The sequence below is a fragment of the Mesoplodon densirostris genome, chromosome 18, assembly GCF_025265405.1.
Source record: "Mesoplodon densirostris isolate mMesDen1 chromosome 18, mMesDen1 primary haplotype, whole genome shotgun sequence".
Classification (NCBI taxonomy): Eukaryota; Metazoa; Chordata; class Mammalia; order Artiodactyla; family Ziphiidae; genus Mesoplodon; species Mesoplodon densirostris.
The window spans coordinates 49,193,410-49,214,960 of NC_082678.1; the positions used below are offsets into that span (position 1 = coordinate 49,193,410).

General features: G+C 46.7%; 1 protein-coding gene across 1 annotated transcript in view; it reads right to left on the reverse strand.

Moving 5' to 3' along the window:
- Positions 1 to 18,133, reverse strand: part of ABR (ABR activator of RhoGEF and GTPase) — a 182,810-nt gene extending 164,677 nt beyond the window's left edge. Inside the window, exon 1 of the mRNA XM_060082597.1 lies at positions 16,919 to 18,133. Coding sequence (XP_059938580.1) covers positions 16,919 to 17,954 — 1,036 coding nt within the window. The 5' untranslated portion in view covers positions 17,955 to 18,133. The remainder of the gene's footprint in view (positions 1 to 16,918) is intronic.
- Positions 18,134 to 21,551: the final 3,418 nt, after the last annotated feature.

Sequence of the window (21,551 nt, forward strand, 5' to 3'; positions counted from 1 at the left end):
TAGCAGTTAAGTGGCAGAGCTGGGATTCAAACCCAAGCAATGTGGTCCTAGACAGTATGCTCTTGAGCACCATACCAGCGGCTGTTTGCATTTATACAGAGCTTATTGTATGCCAGGCCCTGTGCTACATATTTTCTGTCCATTATTTCATTTAGTCTTTACAACATCAGGTGAGATATAATCATCTCCGTTGTACAGAAAAGGAAATAGGTTTATAGAAAAGTGATGTAACTTGATTAAGGGCACAAAATAACAAGCAGCCTGCAGCCTGGATCCAAACCAGTTTCCTCTGATTCAAAGCCAAGTTCTTAACCATTACTTAGTACAGAGTCCCAGCTCATCCAATTTACTGGTGTTCGTAAAAGTAGGCCTGGAAAGTCATCTAGTCCAATCACCTTATTTTAGAGATGAGGAGCCGTAGCCTGGAGAAATTAAGAGTTAGTGGTGAGATGGAGTAACTTTGGCCCCAGAAAGAGCTGGGCTCTATTCCTAGCCCTGTTCTTTATTAGCTAAGGGACTCAATGTTTCTAGACTTATTATTACTATAGAATAAGAATAATAATACTTGGTCTTATGGAACTATACTGATTAAAGTATGTGTGTAATATATACTTGTACTAAACACTCGGCATGGCAAAACCATATCATTATAGTCAGGTATCCCCAAATCACAGATGGATAGTTTCAAACTTTTGTTTACAAGTGTGTTCTTTATGATTTGAAATAACAGTGTAAGTGGTGAGTAGGTTGTGAGGAAGCCCCCCATCCCCGATCTAATCAACAGACAAAAGACCTTGGAAAATTGCATTGTACTTCTGCAACTTTTCTGAGTGTCATGCTCATTCCAAATGTGCAAAATCCCTGAGGAAATCACATTTCTCAGAGATCTGGGCAATCAGACATTTAGGCATTCCATCATCACAAATGAAGTTAATATACTACCATCATAAATCAATGTTGAATTTTGTCAAAAGCTTTTTCTGCATCTACTGAGACGATCATATAATTTTTATTTTTTAATTTGTTACTGTGGTGCATCATATTGACTGATTTGCAGGGGTTAAACCATCCTTGTATCCCTGGGATAAATCCCACTTGATCATGGTGTATGATTCTTTTAATATACTGTTGAATTCAGTTTGTTAATATTTTGTTGAGGATTTTTGCATCTATGTTCATCAGTGATACTGGCCTGTAATTTTCTTTTTCTTGTGGTATCTCTGGTTTTAGTATCAGGGTGATGCTGGCCTTGTAGAATGCGTTCAGAAGTGTTACTTCCTCTTCAATTTTTTTGAATAGTTTGATAAGGATAGATGTCAATTCTTTAAATGTTTGGTAGAATTCAGCTGTGAAATCTTCTGGTTCTGGACTTTTGTTTGTTGCGAGTTGTTGTTGTTGTTGTTTTTACTAATTCAATTTCTTTACAGGTAATGGTCTGTTCATATTTTGTATTTCTTCCTGATTCAGTCATGGGAGATTGTACATTTCTAGGAATTCATCCATTTCTTCTAGGTTTTCCATTTTATTGGCACATAATTGTTCACAGTAATCTCTTATGACCCTTTGTATTCCTGTGGTACTGGTTGTAACTTCTCTTTCTTCATTTTTGATTATATTTATTTGGGTCCTCTCTCTTTTTTCTTTGATGAGTCTGGCTAAAGGTTTATTAATTTTGTTTATCTCTTCAAAGAATCAGCTCTTAGTTTCATTGATCTTTCCTATTTTTTTAAATTCTCGATTTCATTTATTTCTGTTCTGATCTTTATTATTTCTTTCCTTCTACTAACTTTGTGCTTTGTTTGTTCTTCTTTTCCTAGTTCCTTTAGGTGTAAGGTTAGGTTGTTTATTTGCATAAATACTAGGATAAAATATTATCCTAAAGTGTGTGTGGTTTTTTTAAAATTAAATAATTTACTTATTTTTTGGCTGTGTTGGGTCTTCGTTTCTGTGCGAGGGCTTTCTCTAGTTGCGGCAAGCGGGGGCCACTCTTCGTCACGGTGCGCGGGCCTCTCACTATCGTGGCCTCTCTTGTTGAGGAGCACAGGCTCCAGACGTGCAGGCTCAGTAGTTGTGGCTCACGGGCCTAGTTGCTCCGCGGCATGTGGGATCTTCCCAGACCAGGGCTCGAACCCGTGTCCCCTGCATTGGCAGGCAGATTCTCAACCACTGTGCCACCAGGGAAGCCCCTAAAGTGTGTTTTATTCTGTCAATCAAGTAAACAAAGGTGCATAGGTATAATCTATTCTTTATGGTAAAAAAAAGTCTCAAACCTCGAGACTGAAACAGACTTCCTTAGGGGAAGATATTCCATATATGTCTTCGTGTTTGCTGTTAGAGAGAGAGCATTCCAATATTCCAATATGGCCTAAGACAAGGAAGGACATCAAAAGCCTGTGCTGGACCTCTCTGGAGTCTGTTGATACATATATTTTTTCTTGCTTTTGCTCTGTATCCTCTGTAAAAAAAAAAACTTAGCCATGAATACAATCTGCTATTGAGTCTTATAAATCCCTCCAGCATATCACTGAATGAAACAATGGTGAAACTGTTTAGCCATTTCTAACATTGTTTTTCACATTTTTGAGACCTACCCCTCTCATATACACATACAAACAGCTATGGTTACCACTTGGCCTTAGTGAGAAGGGAACTTAGAGGTTTTCAGGAAATTACTTTGATTTTTGAGGCTCAGAGAGCCATTCTTCTGTATCAAGATAAGTCAGGTGTTTGTGTCAGTCAAGATAAATGAGGTAATGCTGCAGTAACTAACAGCACCAAACATTTCAGTGGCTTCAAATAACAATGATTTATTTCTCACTCTAGGACATGTCCACTGAAGGTTGAATAGGAGCTCTGCTCTGTGTTGCCCTCCCTCTAGGACCCAGGCTGACAAAATTGCCACCGTTTGGAACAGTATACATTGCAATAGCAAAGGGAAAAAAGTGCTCTGAAGGGTCTCATACCAGCATGAAATGCTCTGGTCTGGAAGTTGCACAATCACTTCCGTTCAAATTCATTGGTTAGAACTAGGCAAATAGTCCTACTCAATTTCAAGGGAACCAGGAACATAATCCTACCTACCATGTTCCTGGAAAGCAAAGGGGAACCAAAATGTTTAGTTTATGGTCCTAATGACTAGCACAGCTCTTCATTGGTTGGGGAGGGCCTAGCTGGGCAGGTTGGAATATCGGCCTTTCTGTGCATTGACCACCTTCAGGAAACAGCACACTCCTCTCAGGAAGAGGGGCACAACATGGCAAATTCTCAACTGGTGGGCAGGTGGATGTGGTAGTAAGCCAGAGGGCAGACATCAAAATCTCCTTGGGGCATGTAATGTTTGAAAATAGCTTCAGGAAGAAAATGCCACCACATCCCTTGAGAATCACAGCTCTAGAATACGTCTTATCCTACTGGTCCAAAAAAAAAAGAGGAGAAGGGAGAAGAAGAGATGAAGATAAAGGGAAAGAAGAAGAAGAGGAAGGGAAAGAGAAAATGAAAAAGGTTTTAAATGCTTAAAGACCCCAACAGTCTGCCCAGGTAGTCCCAATCCCACAAAATTCTTACTTGAAAATGTACAATCTTTCTTTTATTGTTCAATAAACACAGTATGCCAGCATGGTGTTAGGGGCAGGGATACTAGAATTTTAAAAAATGGTCATCCTCTAACACACACAATTTAGGGGCTTGGAATCCAGTGGGGAAAACAGAGAGGCAAACCAGTTTAAATCATTTTATAATTGCTCAAGTGAATGTGCAAGTTCAGGGGAGGACTGTGGAGCCAACACTGGGCTGGTTTTCCAAAAGCCATTCACAGTCCCCTTCTCCCTTAACACTCTTTACTATAGAGGCTGAAGAGTGAAAATTCCTGATTGCCCAGCCCTCTTTGCAGCTAAGGGCAATATGATCCAGTGTTGGCCAATAGCATGGAAGTAACAGTTGCTAGGTAGGACTTGGGGGAAAGTCTTTTAAAGAGACAGACAGCCAGTATGATCTCTGCAGTCTAATCTCATGAGATTTAGGGGCTAGAGCAATCGCTTTGTCTTTAATGTGGAAGATAACTGGGGCTGGAGGAGAAAGGCTAAGGGCAGAACAATAAGTTATAGCAGTGATTTACATTCGAGGTAATGGAATAAACCTCTGGGTATTCATCAACATTTATTGAGCATCTCCCATTATGTCAGGCACTACGACATTCTGGGGCTACAGAGACAAATAAGATACAGGTCAGAATAAGGGTGCCTCTCACCATGTCAATCACAACCCCAGGGCAGGAATGAGGGGTGCTCATGGAACCTCAAGTTTGGGATACTCTGCCCCCTGCCCCAAGTTCAGAAAACACAAATGGGGTAGGATGGGGCCCAGAGAAATTAAAGCCAGCCCCATTCTGCAGCAATTCAAGGGGAATCAGGACTGTTGCAGTAATGGGAAGGAAGTGACTTAAGAGGTGATGCTCCTTTTATGTATATATCTCACCCAAACAAGCCCTGATGTTCCTCCAAATCCAGCCTAGTTATTTTAAATCACTGCATGTGGCAAATTAGAAAAGGAAATGGCACAGTTGTAGGAGAAACCCAGGCTTGAAACAGTCCTACCTGACCTGATGAAAATGGTCTGGAATTGGAGAGTGACAATGACTGCACAACTTTGTGAATATAGTAAAAACCATGCCTATCCATTGAATTTTATGGTATGTGAATTATCTCTCAATAAAATTAATTAATTATTTTAATGGGAGAAAAAATAATTCCACCACTTAGCCCTAAGCAAACTTGGGCTTGTTAGTTAACAGGTCAGAGCCTCCGTTTCCTCATCTGCAAAATGAGAATAGTATTACTTTCTTTACAGTAAGAACAGAACAGACTGTTCTGAATATTAAATGTGACCATGTAGGTTAAGCATGTAACACAGTGCCTTGCAGGTAGTAGAAGCAAAATATCTTCTAGTTCCTTTCTTCCTAAGTGCCAATAAAAATTTTAAAACAATCATTTTCTCAGCCGTAAGATACGACATAAGCTCTAGGTAACCTCCCTTCAGACAGTCTTATCTCAGGCAGACAAGAGCAGGGAACAAATGGGAAGACAGGAACACGGACAGAAGCTGACGCTCACTGCGGAAAGACTGAAGATTTACTCTGCAGCTATGCAGTGCGGAAACAGCAGGAGCGATTCATGCAGTGTGAAAACAGCTACACAGACAGAGCGGTGCTAAGGAAAGCCAGGTGGGTGCAGACATTTCTGCTTATCATTCTAGTTTAGTATCCAAACAGAATCCAGTTTGCAAAATAGCCAAATCCACCCCAACACCTGGACAAGTCCGTGTGGCCACAACACAGCCCTGATGTTTAGAGATGACCCAGGCCCCACTCTCCTTGCTATGGTTCCTCAAAACCAGACTGAACCCAAAACAAACCTTACACAACCAGAACTGTTGGGCACGGTACCGCATTAGGGAATTTAAGTCTTCACTGAGCTTCTCTTTTTTGACTATTAGAAAATCAACCAGGTACTTTTCAAGTACCTGCTGTGTGCCCAGCCTTGTGAAAGATACTGTTGTGAGGGAGAAAAAGAAGCATAAGCCCTGATCCCTGCTTTCAAGGAGCCAGCTAACCTCTTAGTTTGAGAGCAACACTTAACAGTAAACATATAAAAGGCATCGTGCCTTGCACAGAGCAGTGGTTCAGTTGTTATTTGTTCATTGGGTCAATGAATTAATAGATGGCACAATAATAAAACAATTGTGTACATGTGGGGCTCACTCTAAGAACCACAAGATGGGTTGGAGTACTTGGAAAAGGCTTGTGCCAGAGGCTGCTAGTTGCCTACTCAATATCAATTCTTCCATTTTTCCTTGAAACAGAGCCCCTATTTTATTTGAGGTGGCCATATGCCCAGATAAAATACTACATTTCCCAGCCTCCCTTGTAGCTAGAGATGGCTAATGAGATCTAAACAGAAATTGTCATGAGAGGCTTCTAGGAAAGTGCCTTAAAAGGCAGACCAACAGCTGCTACTCACTCTTATGTCCTTTCTCCCTTTCTTCTAATTCTTGTCTGAAACATGAATGTGATGGCTGGATTTCCAGCAGCTATTTTGGACCATGAGGCAACCTTGAGACAGAAAAGCAAAAAGAAGCCTAAAGTTTTAGCCACAGCAATCAGAGAAGAAAAAGAAATAAAAGGAATCCAAATTGGAAAAGAAGTAAAGCTGTCACTGTTTGCAGATGACATGATACTATACATAGAGAATCCTAAAGATGCTACCAGGAAACTACTAGAGCTAATCAATGAATTTGATAAAGTAGCAGGATACAAAATTAATGCACAGAAATCTCTTGCATCCCTATACACTAATAATGAAAAATCTGAAAGTGAAATTAAGAAAACACTCCCATTTACCATTGCAACAAAAAGAAAGAATAAAGTATCTAGGAATAAACCTACCTAAGGAGACAAAAGACCTGTATGCAGAAAATTATAAGACACTGATGAAAGAAATTAAAGATGATACAAATAGATGGAGAGATGTACCATGTTCTTGGATTGGAAGAATCAACATTGTGAAAATGACTCTACTACCCAAAGCAATCTACAGATTCAATGCAATCCCTATCAAACTACCACTGACATTTTTCACAGAACTAGAACAAAAAAATTTCACAATTTGTATGGAAACACAAAAGACCCCAAATAGCCAAAGCAATCTTGAGAAAGGAAAACGGAGCTGGAGGAATCAGGCTCCCTGACTTCAGACTATACTACAAAGCTACAGTAATCAAGACAGTATGGTACTGGCACAAAAACAGAAATATAGATCAATGGAACAGGATAGAAAGCCCAGAGATAAACCCACGCACGTATGGTCACCTTATCTTTGATAAAGGAGGCAAGAATATACAGTGGAGAAAAGACAGCCTCTTCAATAAGTGGTGCTGGGAAAACTGGACAGCTACATGTAAAAGAATGGAATTAAAACACTCCCTAACACCATACACAAAAATAAACTCAAAATGGACTAAAGATCTAAATGTAAGGCCAGACACCATCAAACTCTTAGAGGAAAACATAGGCAGAGCAATCTATGACATAAATCACAGCAAGATCCTTTTTGACCCACCTCCTAGAGAAATGGAAATAAAAACAAAAATAAACAAATGGGACCTAATGAAACTTAAAAGCTTTTGCACAGCAAAGGAAACCATAAACAAGACGAAAAGACAACCCTCAGAATGGGAGAAAATATTTGCCAATGAAGCAACTGACAAAGGATTAATCTCCAAAACATACAAGCAGCTCATGCAACTCAATATCAAAAAAACAAACAACCCAATCCAAAAATGGGCAGAAGACCTAAAAAGACATTTATCCAAAGAAGATATACAGATGGCCAACAAACACATGAAAGGATGCTCAACATCACTAATCATTAGAGAAATGCAAATCAAAACTACAATGAGATATCATCTCACACGGGTCAGAATGGCCATCATCAAAAAATCTACAAACAATAAATGCTGGAAAGGGTGTGGAGAAAAGGGAACCCTCTTGCACTGTTGGTGGGAATGTAAATTGATACAGCCACTATGGAGAACAGTATGGAGGTTCCTTAAAAAACTACAAATAGAACTACCATATGACCCAGCAATCCCACTACTGGGCATATACCCTGAGAAAACCATAATTCAAAAAGAGTCATGTACCAAAATGTTCATTTCAGCTCTATTTACAATAGCCAGGATATGGAAGCAACCTAAGTGTCCATCAACAGATGAATGGATAAAGAAGATGTGGCACATATATACAATGGAATATTACTCAGCCATAAAAAGGAACGAAACTGAGTTATTTGTAGTGAGGTGGATGGACCTAGAGACTGTCATACAGAGTGAAGTAAGTCAGAAAGAGAAAAACAAATACCATATGCTAACACATATATATGGAATCTAAAAAAAGGGAAAAAAAGGTCAGAAAAACCTAGGGGTAAGACAGGAATAAAGACACAGACCTACTAGAGAATGGACTTGAGGATACGGGGAGGGGGAAGGGTAAGCTGGGACAAAGTGAGAGAGTGGCATGGACATATATACACTACCAAACGTAAAACAGATAGCTAGTGGGAAGCAGCCGAATAGCACAGGGAGATCAGCTCGGTGCTTTGTGACCACCTAGAGGGGTGGGATAGGGAGGGTTGGAGGGAGGGAGATGCAAGAGGGAAGAGATATGGTGACATATGTATATGTATAACTGATTCACTTTGTTATAAAGCAGAAACTAACACACCATTGTAAAGCAATTATACTCTAATAAAGATGTTAAAAAAAAAAGAAGCCTAAATTCCTGATGATCATAGAGTCACCATTCTCTCCCTGGACTGCTTATCTCTAGTATTCTTTTACATGAGAGATAAGTAAACCTCTATCTTGCTTCCTTGGGCTTTGTTGAATGCAGCAAACCCATATCTTAACCAATACAAGGTTCCACAGAAAAGCCAGGCCTTAAAGGAAGGGTTGGCTTTCCAATTGGGGAAGTGAAGGGGGGAGGGCATCTCAAATGCCAGAAAGGGCACTGGAAAAGACACTGGCAAGAAGGGGCACTGGCCGAAGCCAAGTGAGTAGAGAGTAGGAAATAAGGAGAAGACAGATGATGGTTTTTCAGGGGAGACAGGGCTTGACTGGGGAAGGACCAGGGACCACAGAGGGCTAAGAAAGCTTGTTTCCCTCTGAAGGAGCAAAATATCTCTGGAGCTGGAGGTGGGTAAGAAAGGAAACAAAGAGGCAGATGAAGAGGCTTGGGGACTTTATTCCATGAAGAATTGTAAGTATGAGCTGTGGCCTGGTTCAGCCAGCTGAAAGTTCCTGGGCTGAAGACAGTAACAATAACACCATCTAAGATTTATTAAACACTTACGTGCTCTGCTGTGTGCTATGCACCCTATACACATCATCTCACTGAAGCTTCACAACAAATCTATGACACAGTCCTATCATTATCACCCCTATTTGGCAGACACGGAACTGGGGCTTAGAGAGAGTCAGTAACTTGTCCAAGGTAAGCCTCACAACCCTGCAAGCTGGGTAACATCCAGCCCGTTTTTCAGATGCAGAAAGTGTTTGTACCATTCTTTGAAAGCTAAGAAAAGGTATGGGGGACCTCCCTGGTAGTGCAGTGGGTAAGAATCTGCCTGCCAATGCAGGGGACATGGGTTCGATCCCTGGTCCAGGAAGATCCCACATGTGGCAAAGCAACTAAGCCCGTGCATCACAACTACTGAACCTGCACTCTAGAGTCCGCGAGCCACAACTACTGAGCCTGCGTGCTGCAACTACTGAAGCCCATGCGCCTAGAGCCCATGCTCCGCAGCAAGAGCAGCCACTGCTATGAGAAGCCTGCGCACTGCAACGAAGAGTAGCCCCGGCTTGCTGCAACGAGAGAAACCCTGTGCACAACAATGAAGACCCAACACAGCAAAAAAAAAAAAGAAAAGGTATGAAGATCCTGACTTTAAAACACAAAGAGGGCTTCCCTGGTGGCGCAGTGGTTAAGAATCCGCCTGCCAATGCAGGGGACACGGGTTGGAGCCCTGCTCCGGGAAGATCCCACATGCCACAGAGCAACTAAGCCCATGCACCATAACTACTGAGCCTGCGCTCTAGAGCCCGCGAGCCACAACTACTGAAGCCCGTGTGCCACAACTGCTGAAGCCTGCGTGCCTAGATCCTGTGCTCTGCAACAAGAGAAGCCACTGCAACGAGAAGCGTGCACACCACAACGAAGAGCAGCCCCCACTCGCCGCAACTAGAGAAAGCCCGCGCACAGCAACGATGACCCAACACAGCCAAAAATAAATAAATAAACAAAATGTATAAAAAAAAACAACACAAAGATTCAGAATCAAACACAGGGCCAATTGCTTTGTGAATAGTCTCTTCACCAGAAGAAAAACAGATGAGAGGAATAGAAAAGTTTTCAGGTTTGGTTACATTTACCTCTTGTAGAGGAGGAAGACATTGTTAAAAAACCCACCCACACTCCCTGGCCGAATGATGTCCACGACGTGTAGACGTTGCTAAGGTGGGTTGGGGGAGGAGTGGGGGGTAGCACGCATTAAAGAACCAAGCAAACAGTGAGGCCATGTCAGCTCTGGCTACAGATGAATCGTAGCCAACCACCAGCTCACGTGTCTCAAGTAGTTTTTTAATATCTCTCCACAACAGGGAATGGGAAAAAAATTACTCCCTCACAGCTAAGGCTGAAAATTCAATACTTTGACTTAAGATATTCAGACGCATCCAATGAACACAAGGAATTCTTCCTGGAGCAAAAATCTCATTAGTCACTAATGGGAAGGGGGAAAAAACCCATCAGGTTCCAAATGAACTAGGTAACATGAGTGCCTAGCAGGAAATGCATTTCCAAAGAAGATTAAAAAGTCTCCATTGGCAGCCTGGGAGAATCTGATGCCAGGGCCTCCCAAGTAGTAGAGAAATCTGGAATTCTACAGCTGGTCCAGGACAGCCTTACATGTTGGAAGTTAAAGAGTGTCAGCTTTGTAAGCCTGACCCAAGTTCCAGTGCTGACTCCACCACCAGCTGTTTGATGCTGGGTAAATGTCCTCACCTCTCCCAGCCTCGGCATATTCACCTATAGAGTGGGACAAATACCTTCCACCCACTAAATGAGGCTAAATGAGACAGTCTGCTGTTCCTGTTACTATGATTTTGACAGCAGGGGTCCCCAACCCCCGGGATCTAATGCCTGATGATCTGAGGTAGAGCTGATGTAATAATAGTAGAAATAAAGTGCATGATAAATGTAATGCGCTTGAATCATCCCGAAACCATCCCCCCGCGCTGGTCCTTGGAAAAATTGTCTTCCATGAAAACAGTCCCCTGGTGCCAAAAAGGTTGGGGACTGCTGTTTGACAGGACTCACATCTTAAGTTTTCTCTGATTAAAATTCCAAGAAAGAAAAGGCCATAGGATGCAATGGAAAGCGCCTAGATCTGGCTCCTAGACCCTGCCCTGAGGGTCATGAGCATGTGACCCTGAGGTTACTTTGAGGGCTCCAGGGCCCTCATCTGTCTGGAGAGGGCCAGGAAGATCCTTAGCCCAAATCTAAGATCCTTTCTTCTTCTGGCTCTTGCATGTCACTGAGGCTCTAAATGGCAGTCCTTACTTAGTCACTCATTTCAGGATTTAACAAGTTACCTGCTGGAAAGCTGTTTTTCTAAAAAACCTTTGGTTTCTACCCCGGAAGCCAAAAAGCCAGTGAGAACCTTGAGGGCAGGTCACCGACTTTTCCCATCTTGACCCTTAACACAGACCTGGCACAAAGTAAGACCTGCATAAATCCTTGTCGAGTGGAATGGACAAGTGAATGAATGAAGGATGTCCAAGGGCTGGCAAAAATGACTTCATCCTCCACTAAGCAAAGTTTAAGCAAAGCAAGGAGAAAATGCTACCAATTTAAAATATTAATGATATTTACTTTGTCATCTGAACTACATCAGAATACCAGATGAATAGCTGCTGCCAGTCAAAAGGATGCCTGACTTGGGCTTTTGCTGGACGAGTGCACTTTGGTCCACGTGTGGCAAAGGGGATGCCACAGGCTACAGGAGGGATATGTAAACTCCTAGAAGGACATGTTACCCAACCTCTTTGGCAGGGTTGGCACAGAAGCATGCCAATGTGAAAGAAAAAATACCAAGACCTCCACATGTGGGTGTGCAGTTGTGTCTGCCCAAGAGCTCCCAGCTGAGGAGGGGAGATCTAAAATCCAACAGGTAATCTGCTCACCTGTGAGGCCAAGTCCACGCAGGAGCCCCATGGGCAGGTGGCAGCCCTCATGGTTCACCTCAGCAGCAGATGAACTGGGGTCTGCTGGGGACTTTAGTGATAAAGAAAATAATAATAATGCATACACATACACACATATGCACTTAATGGTCACTGTGTGAAAAAAGTAAACTCTTTAAGTATTTTATTTTAGGTAATTTTCATAACTACCCTGGGAAGTAGGTGCTATTGTTTGAGGCAGTATAGTTTGCTGTTTAAAAGCACGGACTTGGGAGTCAGACTGCCTAGATTCAAATCCCAAGTGCCACTTACAAGCTGGGTAACCTTGGGCAGGGTTATTTAAGCTCTCTGAGCCTCATGCTTATCATATGTAAAATGGAAGTAATAATAGTGCCTGTCTTATGAAGCTGTTGTGTGGTATAAATGAGTTAATATGTGTAAAATGCTTAGAACAGGAGTGGGCACAAAGTAAGCCCCCAGGAGGATTAGCTATTCTTGTTATTTCTGTTAATAGAGACTGAGGTGCAGAAAGGCCAGTGGCTTGTCCATGGCCTCACACCTGCTGTGGGGCAGAGCCTGGGAACACACACAAGTCTGTCTTCAAAGCACATATGACCCAACACGGCTGATTCTAGCTCTGCGACCCCCACCCCACCCCATTCACATTACCACCCGCATCCATGCCAATGTGGCCTAGTCTTTCTTGGTACCAACCAACGCTGCAAGGTGCTAAAGGGAAGATACTAAAAGAACTGGCATTCTAACTGACTTAAACCCTGATTTGCCTACTACGTGTAGAACAAACCCAAGTGTGTCCTGGTATGGGGATCTACCCCTTAGCTAAGAGAAAACAGGCCTTTTCCAAGGAGGGGAGAACCTCTGCCTTTGGGCCTTTTTATGTGAGGCCTCACATGCTCTCCTTGAAACGCTGAGAGGAAGGCAAAGCCTGAATTGTGCAATAAAACACCATCAGGTGAGGTTCTCTGAGTAGAGATAATGGGCCTGATTGCTGGTGGAGAGGGAGAAACAATTTGAGGGCCAATCCAGCAAGAGAGCCTCATGAGCCAAGATTACCACTCTGCCCTTGGTCCTGCCCTGCTCCTGGAAGGTTCTAGAAAGAGCCAGAGCCTTGCTAGAAAAAACACATGCATCATAGAAAACCAAACCATCTGTTGTGGTGCATATATACAATAGAATCTTAGCCATAAAAGGGAATGAAATGGGGTCATTTGTAGAGATGTGGATGGAACTAGAGACTGTCATACAGAGGGAAGTAAGTCAGAAAGAGAAAAACAAATATTATATATTAACTCATATATGTGGAATCTAGAAAAATGGTACAGATGAACTTGTTTGCAAGGCAGAAATAGAGACACAGACACAGAGAACAAACATATGGACACCAAGGGGGGAAGGGGGGGTGGGATGAATTGGGAGATTGGATTTAACATACATATACTAATATGTATAAAATAGATAACTAATGAGAACCTGCTGTATAGCACAGGGAACTCCACTTCGCTGTATAGTAGAAACTAACACAACATTGTAAAACAACTATACCCCAATAAAAAAAAGCAAAGCAAAGCAAACTGAACCATCTGTGATCCAAAATGATCTGGGGGAGGGAAGCTTTGAAGCATTAACTCAAAGAAAATGACCCACAGTTGTAGTTAGTTAATACTATGGGTGCATACTATGTGCCAGGGCCTGTTCAAAGTCCTTTAGAAATAATAGTCCCATTTACTCTTCATATCAATGGTATGATGTAACCTGTATTTATTAGTCCCATTTTGCAGATGAGAAAACTGAAACACAGAAAATTCAAATAACTTCTCCCAAGGTCACATAAGCAGTCTGGCTTCAGAGCCCACGGTCTTTATCAGCATTTTCAAACCTTTTGGCCCAATCCACGGCATGAAATACATTCTACATCAGGACCCAGTATACACTCACACAGTTATATAGAACTGAAACAAAGTTTTAAAACAGAATACTACTCACCATTACCATGTGCAATGCACTCCGGTGTTTTCTATTCTATTCCATTAAAAAATATATCATTCAACAAATATTTATGGAACACCTATTATGTGTTAGACACTGTTCTAGGCTTTGGGGCTATGTCAGTGGATGAAAGAGATAAAAATCCTTGACCTCTTGGAGCTTGCATTTTACCAGAGAGAGAGAGTGAATAAGATCCACATGCAAAATCGTAGCATCTGAGGTGGTAATTTGGTGAGTGCTATGGAGAAAAGTAAAGCAGGGAAGGCCAAGCGTGGCCATAGAAGGCCTGATGATGCTTTCACTCCCCACTATGCTGATTTCAGTGGGCTGTCACCCACAATGGGAAAACCCTGGCCCTTAATCTCTCCACTCCAGCGCCTCCTATATGTCTGGGGGCTCTTCCTCCTAGATTGTGCACACGTGCACACTTGTATGTGACTACGTGCACATGTGTATACATGTATAGGCATGCATGGATGTGCTGCATGCATGTATGCATACACATGTCCACCCCATTCGCTTCCTCACTGGGGACGTTTGGGAGACAGGAGGCAAGGCTCCCACGTGCAGCTTTCCAGGGGTTCCCTACACAAGCCTGCCCTGCAGAAGGGGTCCTGGAATGGGGCCTAAAAAACAGCCCAGACACTGTGAGCCAAGGCCACAAGTGCCAGACATATGCCCCGGCTGGAGTCTTAAGTCAGAGGAAGGAAAATCTTTTTATCACTGGTCCACCCAGAGGGAGCACCTCTTGTAAACTGTTAGGCCAGAGGCAATGCTAGTTCCTAATCTGAATCAAGGTGCTCTATGTGCTAGAGTGCCCTTAAGGATAGAGGAGACAGGGCACAGAAATAAAAATCACTCCCCGGGGAAAATCCAGTGCATCAAGCACACCTGGCAGGGTGATTGACGTCGGTCTGGGAGGGGAGATGCAATTGGGGCCAGCTCTAAAGCAACTCTGGGGGACTACCCTGGTGGCGCAGTGGTTAAGAATCCGCCTGCCAATGCAGGGGACACAGGTTCAAGCCCTGGTCCAGGAAGATCCCACATGCTGCGGAGCAACTAAGCCCGTGTGCCACAACTGCTGAGCCTGTGCTCTAGAGCCCGCGAGCCACAACTGCTGAAGCCCGCGCACCTAGAGCCGTTCTCCGCAACAAGAGAAGCCACTGCAATGAGAAGCCCACACACTGCAAGGAAGAGTAGCCCCCGCTCGCCACAACTAGAGAAAGCCCACGTACAGCAACAAAGACCCAACGCGACCAAAAATAAATTAATAAATTAATATAAAAAATAATAAAGCAGCTCTGGGCCACTTGGGTAGCCTCCATTGAGGGCATTTGGAACTTGGCACTAGAGTGAAATCTTCAGACTCCAAGTTAAAGGGGCACATAAAAATGTTACTAGCATGGGCAGCAAAAGCATTACCTATGAGAAAAGCAGCCAGTCTCTGCTAATGAGTAAATGTAATTGATCACAACAGATGACTTGATGGCCATTCCAAATGCGCTTTTAGCAAAGTGGACAGTTTTTTTCATTCAAATGCAAGTTCACCTAGATAAGATCTAATAACAGAGATTTTGGAAGAATCCCAGTATCAGTGATTTCTTTTTTTTCCTCCTTCACTGAGCAGGAAGGCATCTTAAGTTCCTGGTCACAGCTTGACCCAATCAGATGACAATTTATTCTTTCCCTATGGCTGAGGAGACCGTGACAGTCCCTGGGGCAGCAAAGGATCAGTCACAGGACAGCCCACATCCTTATCTGTCTTTTCCTCCTTAGCCCTTTTCCCACTCCCGACCTATGGGGAGCTGGGTGGCTGGAAGACACATTCAATTCCATGCAATCGGGCTTCCCTGGTGGCACAGTGGTTAAGAATCTGCTTGCCAATGCAGGGGACACGGGTTTGAGCCCTGGTCCGGGAAGATCCCACATGCTGCAGAGCAACTAAGCCCATGCGCCACAACTACGGAAGCCTGCGCGTCTAGAGCCTGTGCTCTGCAACAAGAGAAGCCACTGCAATGAGAAGCCGGCACACCACAACGAAGAGCAGCCCCCGCTCGCCGCAACTAAAAAAAAAAGCCTGCACGCAGCAACGAAGACCCAACACAGCCAAAAATAAATAAATAAAATTAAAAGAAAAATTCAATGTAATTATCCACTTATTCAATAAATATTTATTGAGCACTTACTGTATGCAAGGCACTGTGCTGACCACCGAAAGGGGATTCCACCACAACATGGCTAAGACCAGGTCCTGTCCTCAGAAGAGAGGGCAGATGTGAGGAGAAGCAAGAAAATGACAGGAGGGCCGAGTGGAGGTCCCAGCTCACTCCAACAAGCACTTAATCCTTCTGTGCTTCAGTTTCCTCCTTTATCAAATGAAGGCACTGCTCTAGACATGATCTCTGGGCACTAGGCCAGCTCAAAAACTCTATGATTCCAAGCCCTCCCCTTCCCACTCAGGCTCCTAGGCGCCAAGGAAGCTGACACATCAGGTGGTGCCTCCTAGGAAGGGGACAGTCAGCAAAGGAAGGGGGTGGTGAGGATTATTATGTACCTTTCCCACAGTGAGGGGTTCTTTCATTTTGGCCAGAACACAAGGTACAGGCTGGAGAAGCTGAGCGCTAAGTTCAGAACATTAAGTGGAAGATTTAGACTTCCACATCCAGGAATCTGGAGGAAATGGGAACCACTGAAGTTTGTGCAGAGAAGGATACTATCAGTGTGGCTGGTGCAAGGGAATCTCACCGACTTGCAGAGGATGAGTTGTGTGTGGGGGGAGGGCGGTGATGTTGCAATACAGATGAAAGGCTGAGGCCTGAAGTGAAAGATTCCTCCCTTGGTCTGGTCGAGCGCACGCATCATCCCCTCATCCCCTACCATCGCCATAATGCTTATTTTCTTAAACTCGCCCAAGCCGAAATCACTTTGCACCCTCTTTTTTTTTTTTTTTAAGTTCCACAAGTGCCTTCAAGGTAAACAGGTAAATGTTATCTCCCTTCTGCCCAGGCGCCTGAGGTTAAACAGGACCAGCGAGGTGTGCCAGGGAGGGATGGGGGAAGCGGCCAGCAGGCGAGGCCCAGGATACAAGAGGTGGGGATCTAGAGAGGGGTGAGCCTACCTGCAAAGGAGCCATCCTCGTGGTCGGAGCTGTTGTGGCTGCAGTCACTGCCCCTCTCGGGAGAGCTGTGACTGGGCGAGTCCCGCTCGGGCAGCCCCAGGAACCTCTTGCGCCGCCACGGGGGGAGGGGCTCGCGAGCCCTACGCTGGGGGAGCTCCTCTGCCGCCGGGGGCGAGCCCCGCCCGTCCTTGGCCTCTGCCTCTAGCTGCTCCAAGTCGCGGCTCCCGCGCGGCTGCCGCCGGCTCCCGAGGATCAGGTGCATCCAGCGATGGGAACTGTACGCCCGCGCTGGCTTTTCCGCCTCATCGCAGGTCCCGGGCCGGCAAGGGGTCACGAGCAACTGGCTGAGGGTGAGTTTCTCGTTCAAATCCACCATCTCGAAGTCGTGGTCACTGTTGTCGCCCCCATCGTCCGCGCCCGAGGCGTCCGGCTCGTCCTCCTCCGAGCCCCGCCCCGCGCGGGTCCGGGCGGACCGCTCCTCTCCCGGGGCGCTGGGAACTGTGCCATCGTGGCCGGGGGGCGTGGAGTCCTCCCGCGGCCTGAAGAGGAGGCGAGGATGCAGTAGCTGCTGGTGGATGGCGGCGGTCAAGCTGCGAACCGCGCCCCCAGCCCCCGCCGCCCTGGGCCAGGTGGGAAGGTCCCGGCACAGGTAGGGGGGACTCTCGGCCTTCGCGGCCACCTCCTTGGAGGGAAGCGAGGGGCCCGGGGGGTCTCCGCCGCCGCCCGCTGCGCCCTCCTCCTCGAGCGGCGCCGGCTCCCTCTCCGGCCCGGCCGGCTCCTCAGCCGAGGCCCCCCTGCTGTCCCCGTCTCCGCCCTCCAGGCGTCCGCAGCCGAGGTCCCGCTTCTCCAGGGCCGCCTGCAGGTAGACGACTTTGAAATTTTCCTCAGCCAGCACCTGTTGCAGCCACTTCAGGTTGAGTTTGCTGCGCTCCAGCTCGCGCTCCATGTCCAGCACCGAGTCCAGCCGCATGACGGGCGCCTCCTCCCCAGGGAACTCGGCCTGCCAGTGGCGCTCAAAGTCCTGGGGGTCCCACATGCCGGGAGCCCCTTCGGGCCTCCGGGGCCCAGCTCCTCCGCGCGCAGCGGGCTGGTGTCGCGCTCGGCTCTCTCCGCGCTGGCGCAGCGGCCTGCCCTTCACTTCAGTCCCAGAAGAGAATAAGAAAAAAATAATAAAAGTTTTACCCCTTCCGCCCTCGTGCCTTTCTTCTTCTTCTTCTTCTTCTTCTGGGTTTCGCCTCCCTGACGTCAGCGGCCACCGGCGGCGGCGGAGGCGGGCGCCTGGGCGCCCAGGGCCCGCCCCGGGCAGGACGCGCTAAACCGGCGATCTTTAGTCCCCGCGCCTTGCTCTGCGCCCAGCGGGCTCCGGTGTCTGAAGAGCCGCGGCGGGGGCGGAGCCTCGCGGGCGAGTTCTGGGTTGCACCGGCGGCCGAGAGGCTGCGAGAGGGCCTGGCACGGCGGGCCTGCGGTGCTGCCCACTCCAGAGGCGCCGGCGATACTCGAAGCTGGCCGCCGTAGGCCCGGCTCGCACCTTCCTGGCCTGTCGGGCTGCGCCGCTCCCGCCGCCGCCGGCGCAATGCGCGCCGGCTCCCTGCAGCCGAGCGCGGGGCCGCGCGGCCGGGGAGGCGGGAGCGGCGGGGAGGGAGCGCGCAGGGTCGCCCTGGGCCGCAGCCAACCTCCGGTTGCCCGGCCCTCCACAGCCTCGCCTGTCCAGGGTCCGGGAGGCGCCTGGGGCCGAGAAGGAAAAGGTGGGGGAAAGGCGATGTGGCGCGGCGGCGAGGGCAGGTGCTGAAGGGCTGACCGGCGGGGTTGTCCTCCGCTGGGATTTATTGAGCGCCTTGAACTAACTTGTCCAAAATCACGGAGCTGCTTAATCCAAAGCTGGGGATAAACCTGTTTTGGTTTGGTTTGGTTTGGTTTGTTTGTGGTTTTTGTTTTTGTTTTTTTTTTTTTTTTGAGACCCTTTAAAGCTTTCTCTCCACTGCTCACTAGAGCTTTTCGGGTGAGAAACAGGCAAGGGTGACAGCTCCAAGTGGCTCTGCTTAGAGGCCCCTGTGACTTCAAAGCTGAGGATCCGGGCTTCCCTGGTGGCGCAGTGATTGGGAGTCCGCCCCCCGATGCGGGGGACACGGGTTCGTGCCCCGGTCCGGGAGGATCCCACATGCCGCGGAGCGGCTGGGCCCGTGAGCCATGGCCGCTGAGCCTGCGCGTCCGGAGCCTGTGGTCCGCAAAGGGAGAGGCCACAACAGTGAGAGGCCCGCGTACCGCAAAAAAAAAAAGCTGAGGATCCTCCCATGTGACTTGGTGTGATGGAATCAAACCATGACTGGCAGGGGCCTTAGACACCTGGGCGTCTAAGAGGACCCTCCACTCCGCTTCCTCTTTGTGGCCTCAACAATTCCCCTGGGTTGGAGCTGGGTACCGGCGCCTGGCCTGACACTCTGGGTGGGGCGGATGGAGGGCTCCCGCCTCGCCTCCTCTTCACACCTGGCTGCACCACTTTTCTTGGGTCTTCGGTGAGGTCCCACTGTCTGCAGAGAGAGGGCCTGATAAACCGTCTCGTGCTCTCCGCAAGGGAGGACCTTGTCGGTGATTCACATTTTCTTCGTTTTAAGGATGTTGGAAATTGATCCTGAAAGAGACTAAGTGACTTGGCAGCTGGAAATTCTTCCTGGCCACAATGCCCTTTGGGGCCTGGAGCTAAACTCAGTGACCTCTTCTCTCCAGATCCCTGCCACTAGCCGCTCACCCGAACCATGTGAACAGGCCATCCCTCTCCCACCTTCCAATCCCTTTCAGCCTATCCCTCAAGACTGGATACTGGAAAGATACCAGACAGTATTTCTTAACCACAAATGAGATAGTGTCATGCTTCTGTTCAAAACCCTCCGGTGGCAGGGACTTCCCTGGCGGTCCAGTGTTTGGGGCTTCGCCTTCGGATGCAGGGGGTGCGGGTTCGATCCCTGGTGGGGGGGCTGGGATCCCACATGCCTCGCGGCCAAAAAAAAAAAAAAAACACCAAAAACATAGAGCAGAAGCAGTATTGTGGCAAGTTCAATGGAGATGTTAAAGATGGCCCACATCGGGCTTCCCTGGTGGCGCAGTGGTTGAGAGTCCGCCTACCGATGCAGGGGACGCGGGTTCGTGTCCCGGTCCGGGAAGATCCCACATGCCGCGGAGCGGCTGGGCCCGTGAGCCATGGCCGCTGAGCCTGCGCGTCCGGAGCCTGTGATCCGCAAAGGGAGAGGACTCAGCAGTGAGAGGCCCGCGTATCGCAAAAAAAAAGAAAAGATGGTCCACATCAAAAAACAAAAAACAAAATCTTCAAACAAACAAAACCCTCCAGCGTCTCCTCATAACGCACACCTCCAGGATGGAGTCCAGACTCCACTGACAAAGGAGGTCCTCCCACATTTGGTCCCTGCCCACCTCTCTGCCTTTCTCCTAGGCTTTAGCCTTACCAACTCCCTGCTGCCTGGGGGACTCCAACCCTCTTTTAAGACCCAGCTCCACCTATGAGAAAACTTTTCTGGCCCCTCTCCCTCCTCTTTGTGTCACACTCCATCTTGTACTGTCTTTATCTTTGCCCTTGTTCCACTTTATGGCAATAATTAGTGACATCTTTTGTTTCCCTTTCTCATAGCTGTTCTCAAGGTCAGGGATTGTGTCTTTTCCAGTTTTGTATTCTTGCTGCTTCTTGGAGAGTGTGACTGACAGACAGCTGATAATTGTTGAATGAAATGAATGCATGAATGAACAGGCAGATGACCGAATCCTCACCTTGCAGTTCCTGCTTGGCTGCTCCAGTTGTGAATCACTCTGGGCTGGGAGCAGATGTGCTTCCCACAGACACTTCTCAACTCTGGAATTTCCTTCCTTGAGAAAGTCTGTGTTTACTCACTTTCCCAATATCCCTTCTTCCTTTTTCTTTCTCTTTTCTTTTTCTTCCTTTCTTTCTTTCCTTCCTTCCTTCCTGCTTTTCTTTTTAAATTTGGTGTGCCACTGGTATGACTCATCTCTGTGTTTGTCTTTGTGCCCGATTGCTATGGAGAAATGGATATGTTTTAAAAAACATTAGTTGCGTATTCCCCAGCTTGTGTGATTTCTCAGTCCTTCACCTAGCCCCTTAAGCTGCTTTCTCTTCCACCTTTGCTTCATATTTTGAAGAGACTGTCCTTACCTCCCTAGAGGCCACCACCATCTTTGTCTACTGGGAGGGACTGAGGTGCTCCCAATGCCTACAGCCAGCCAGTGCAGGGGTATTCCATCCAGCGGAGTCCACAAGCATCTTGGCCTCTGTTAGATTTCAGAATGGGGTAGAAATGAAGCACAGCAGACATGGATAAACCCAGTCAACAGCGTATTGATTGGAAGATGTTTCCATATGTATATTTAAATACACAAAGGAAAAAACCCTGTAAGTTACTATAAGCATCCATTTCTGAATTTGTAATTTCCCTGGGAGGATAGTTTCAACTCTGTCCTTTAATTAAAGCAGCAGTATGATTCCCTTTTGGTCCAAGGAAGCTGTTACCAATACCACAAATTTTTTCCACGAGGACCAATATAGCCAGAAATGCCAGCATTCATCATCTGTAAACAGATCCCAGGAGCAACCTTCATTGTCTCTAGCTGG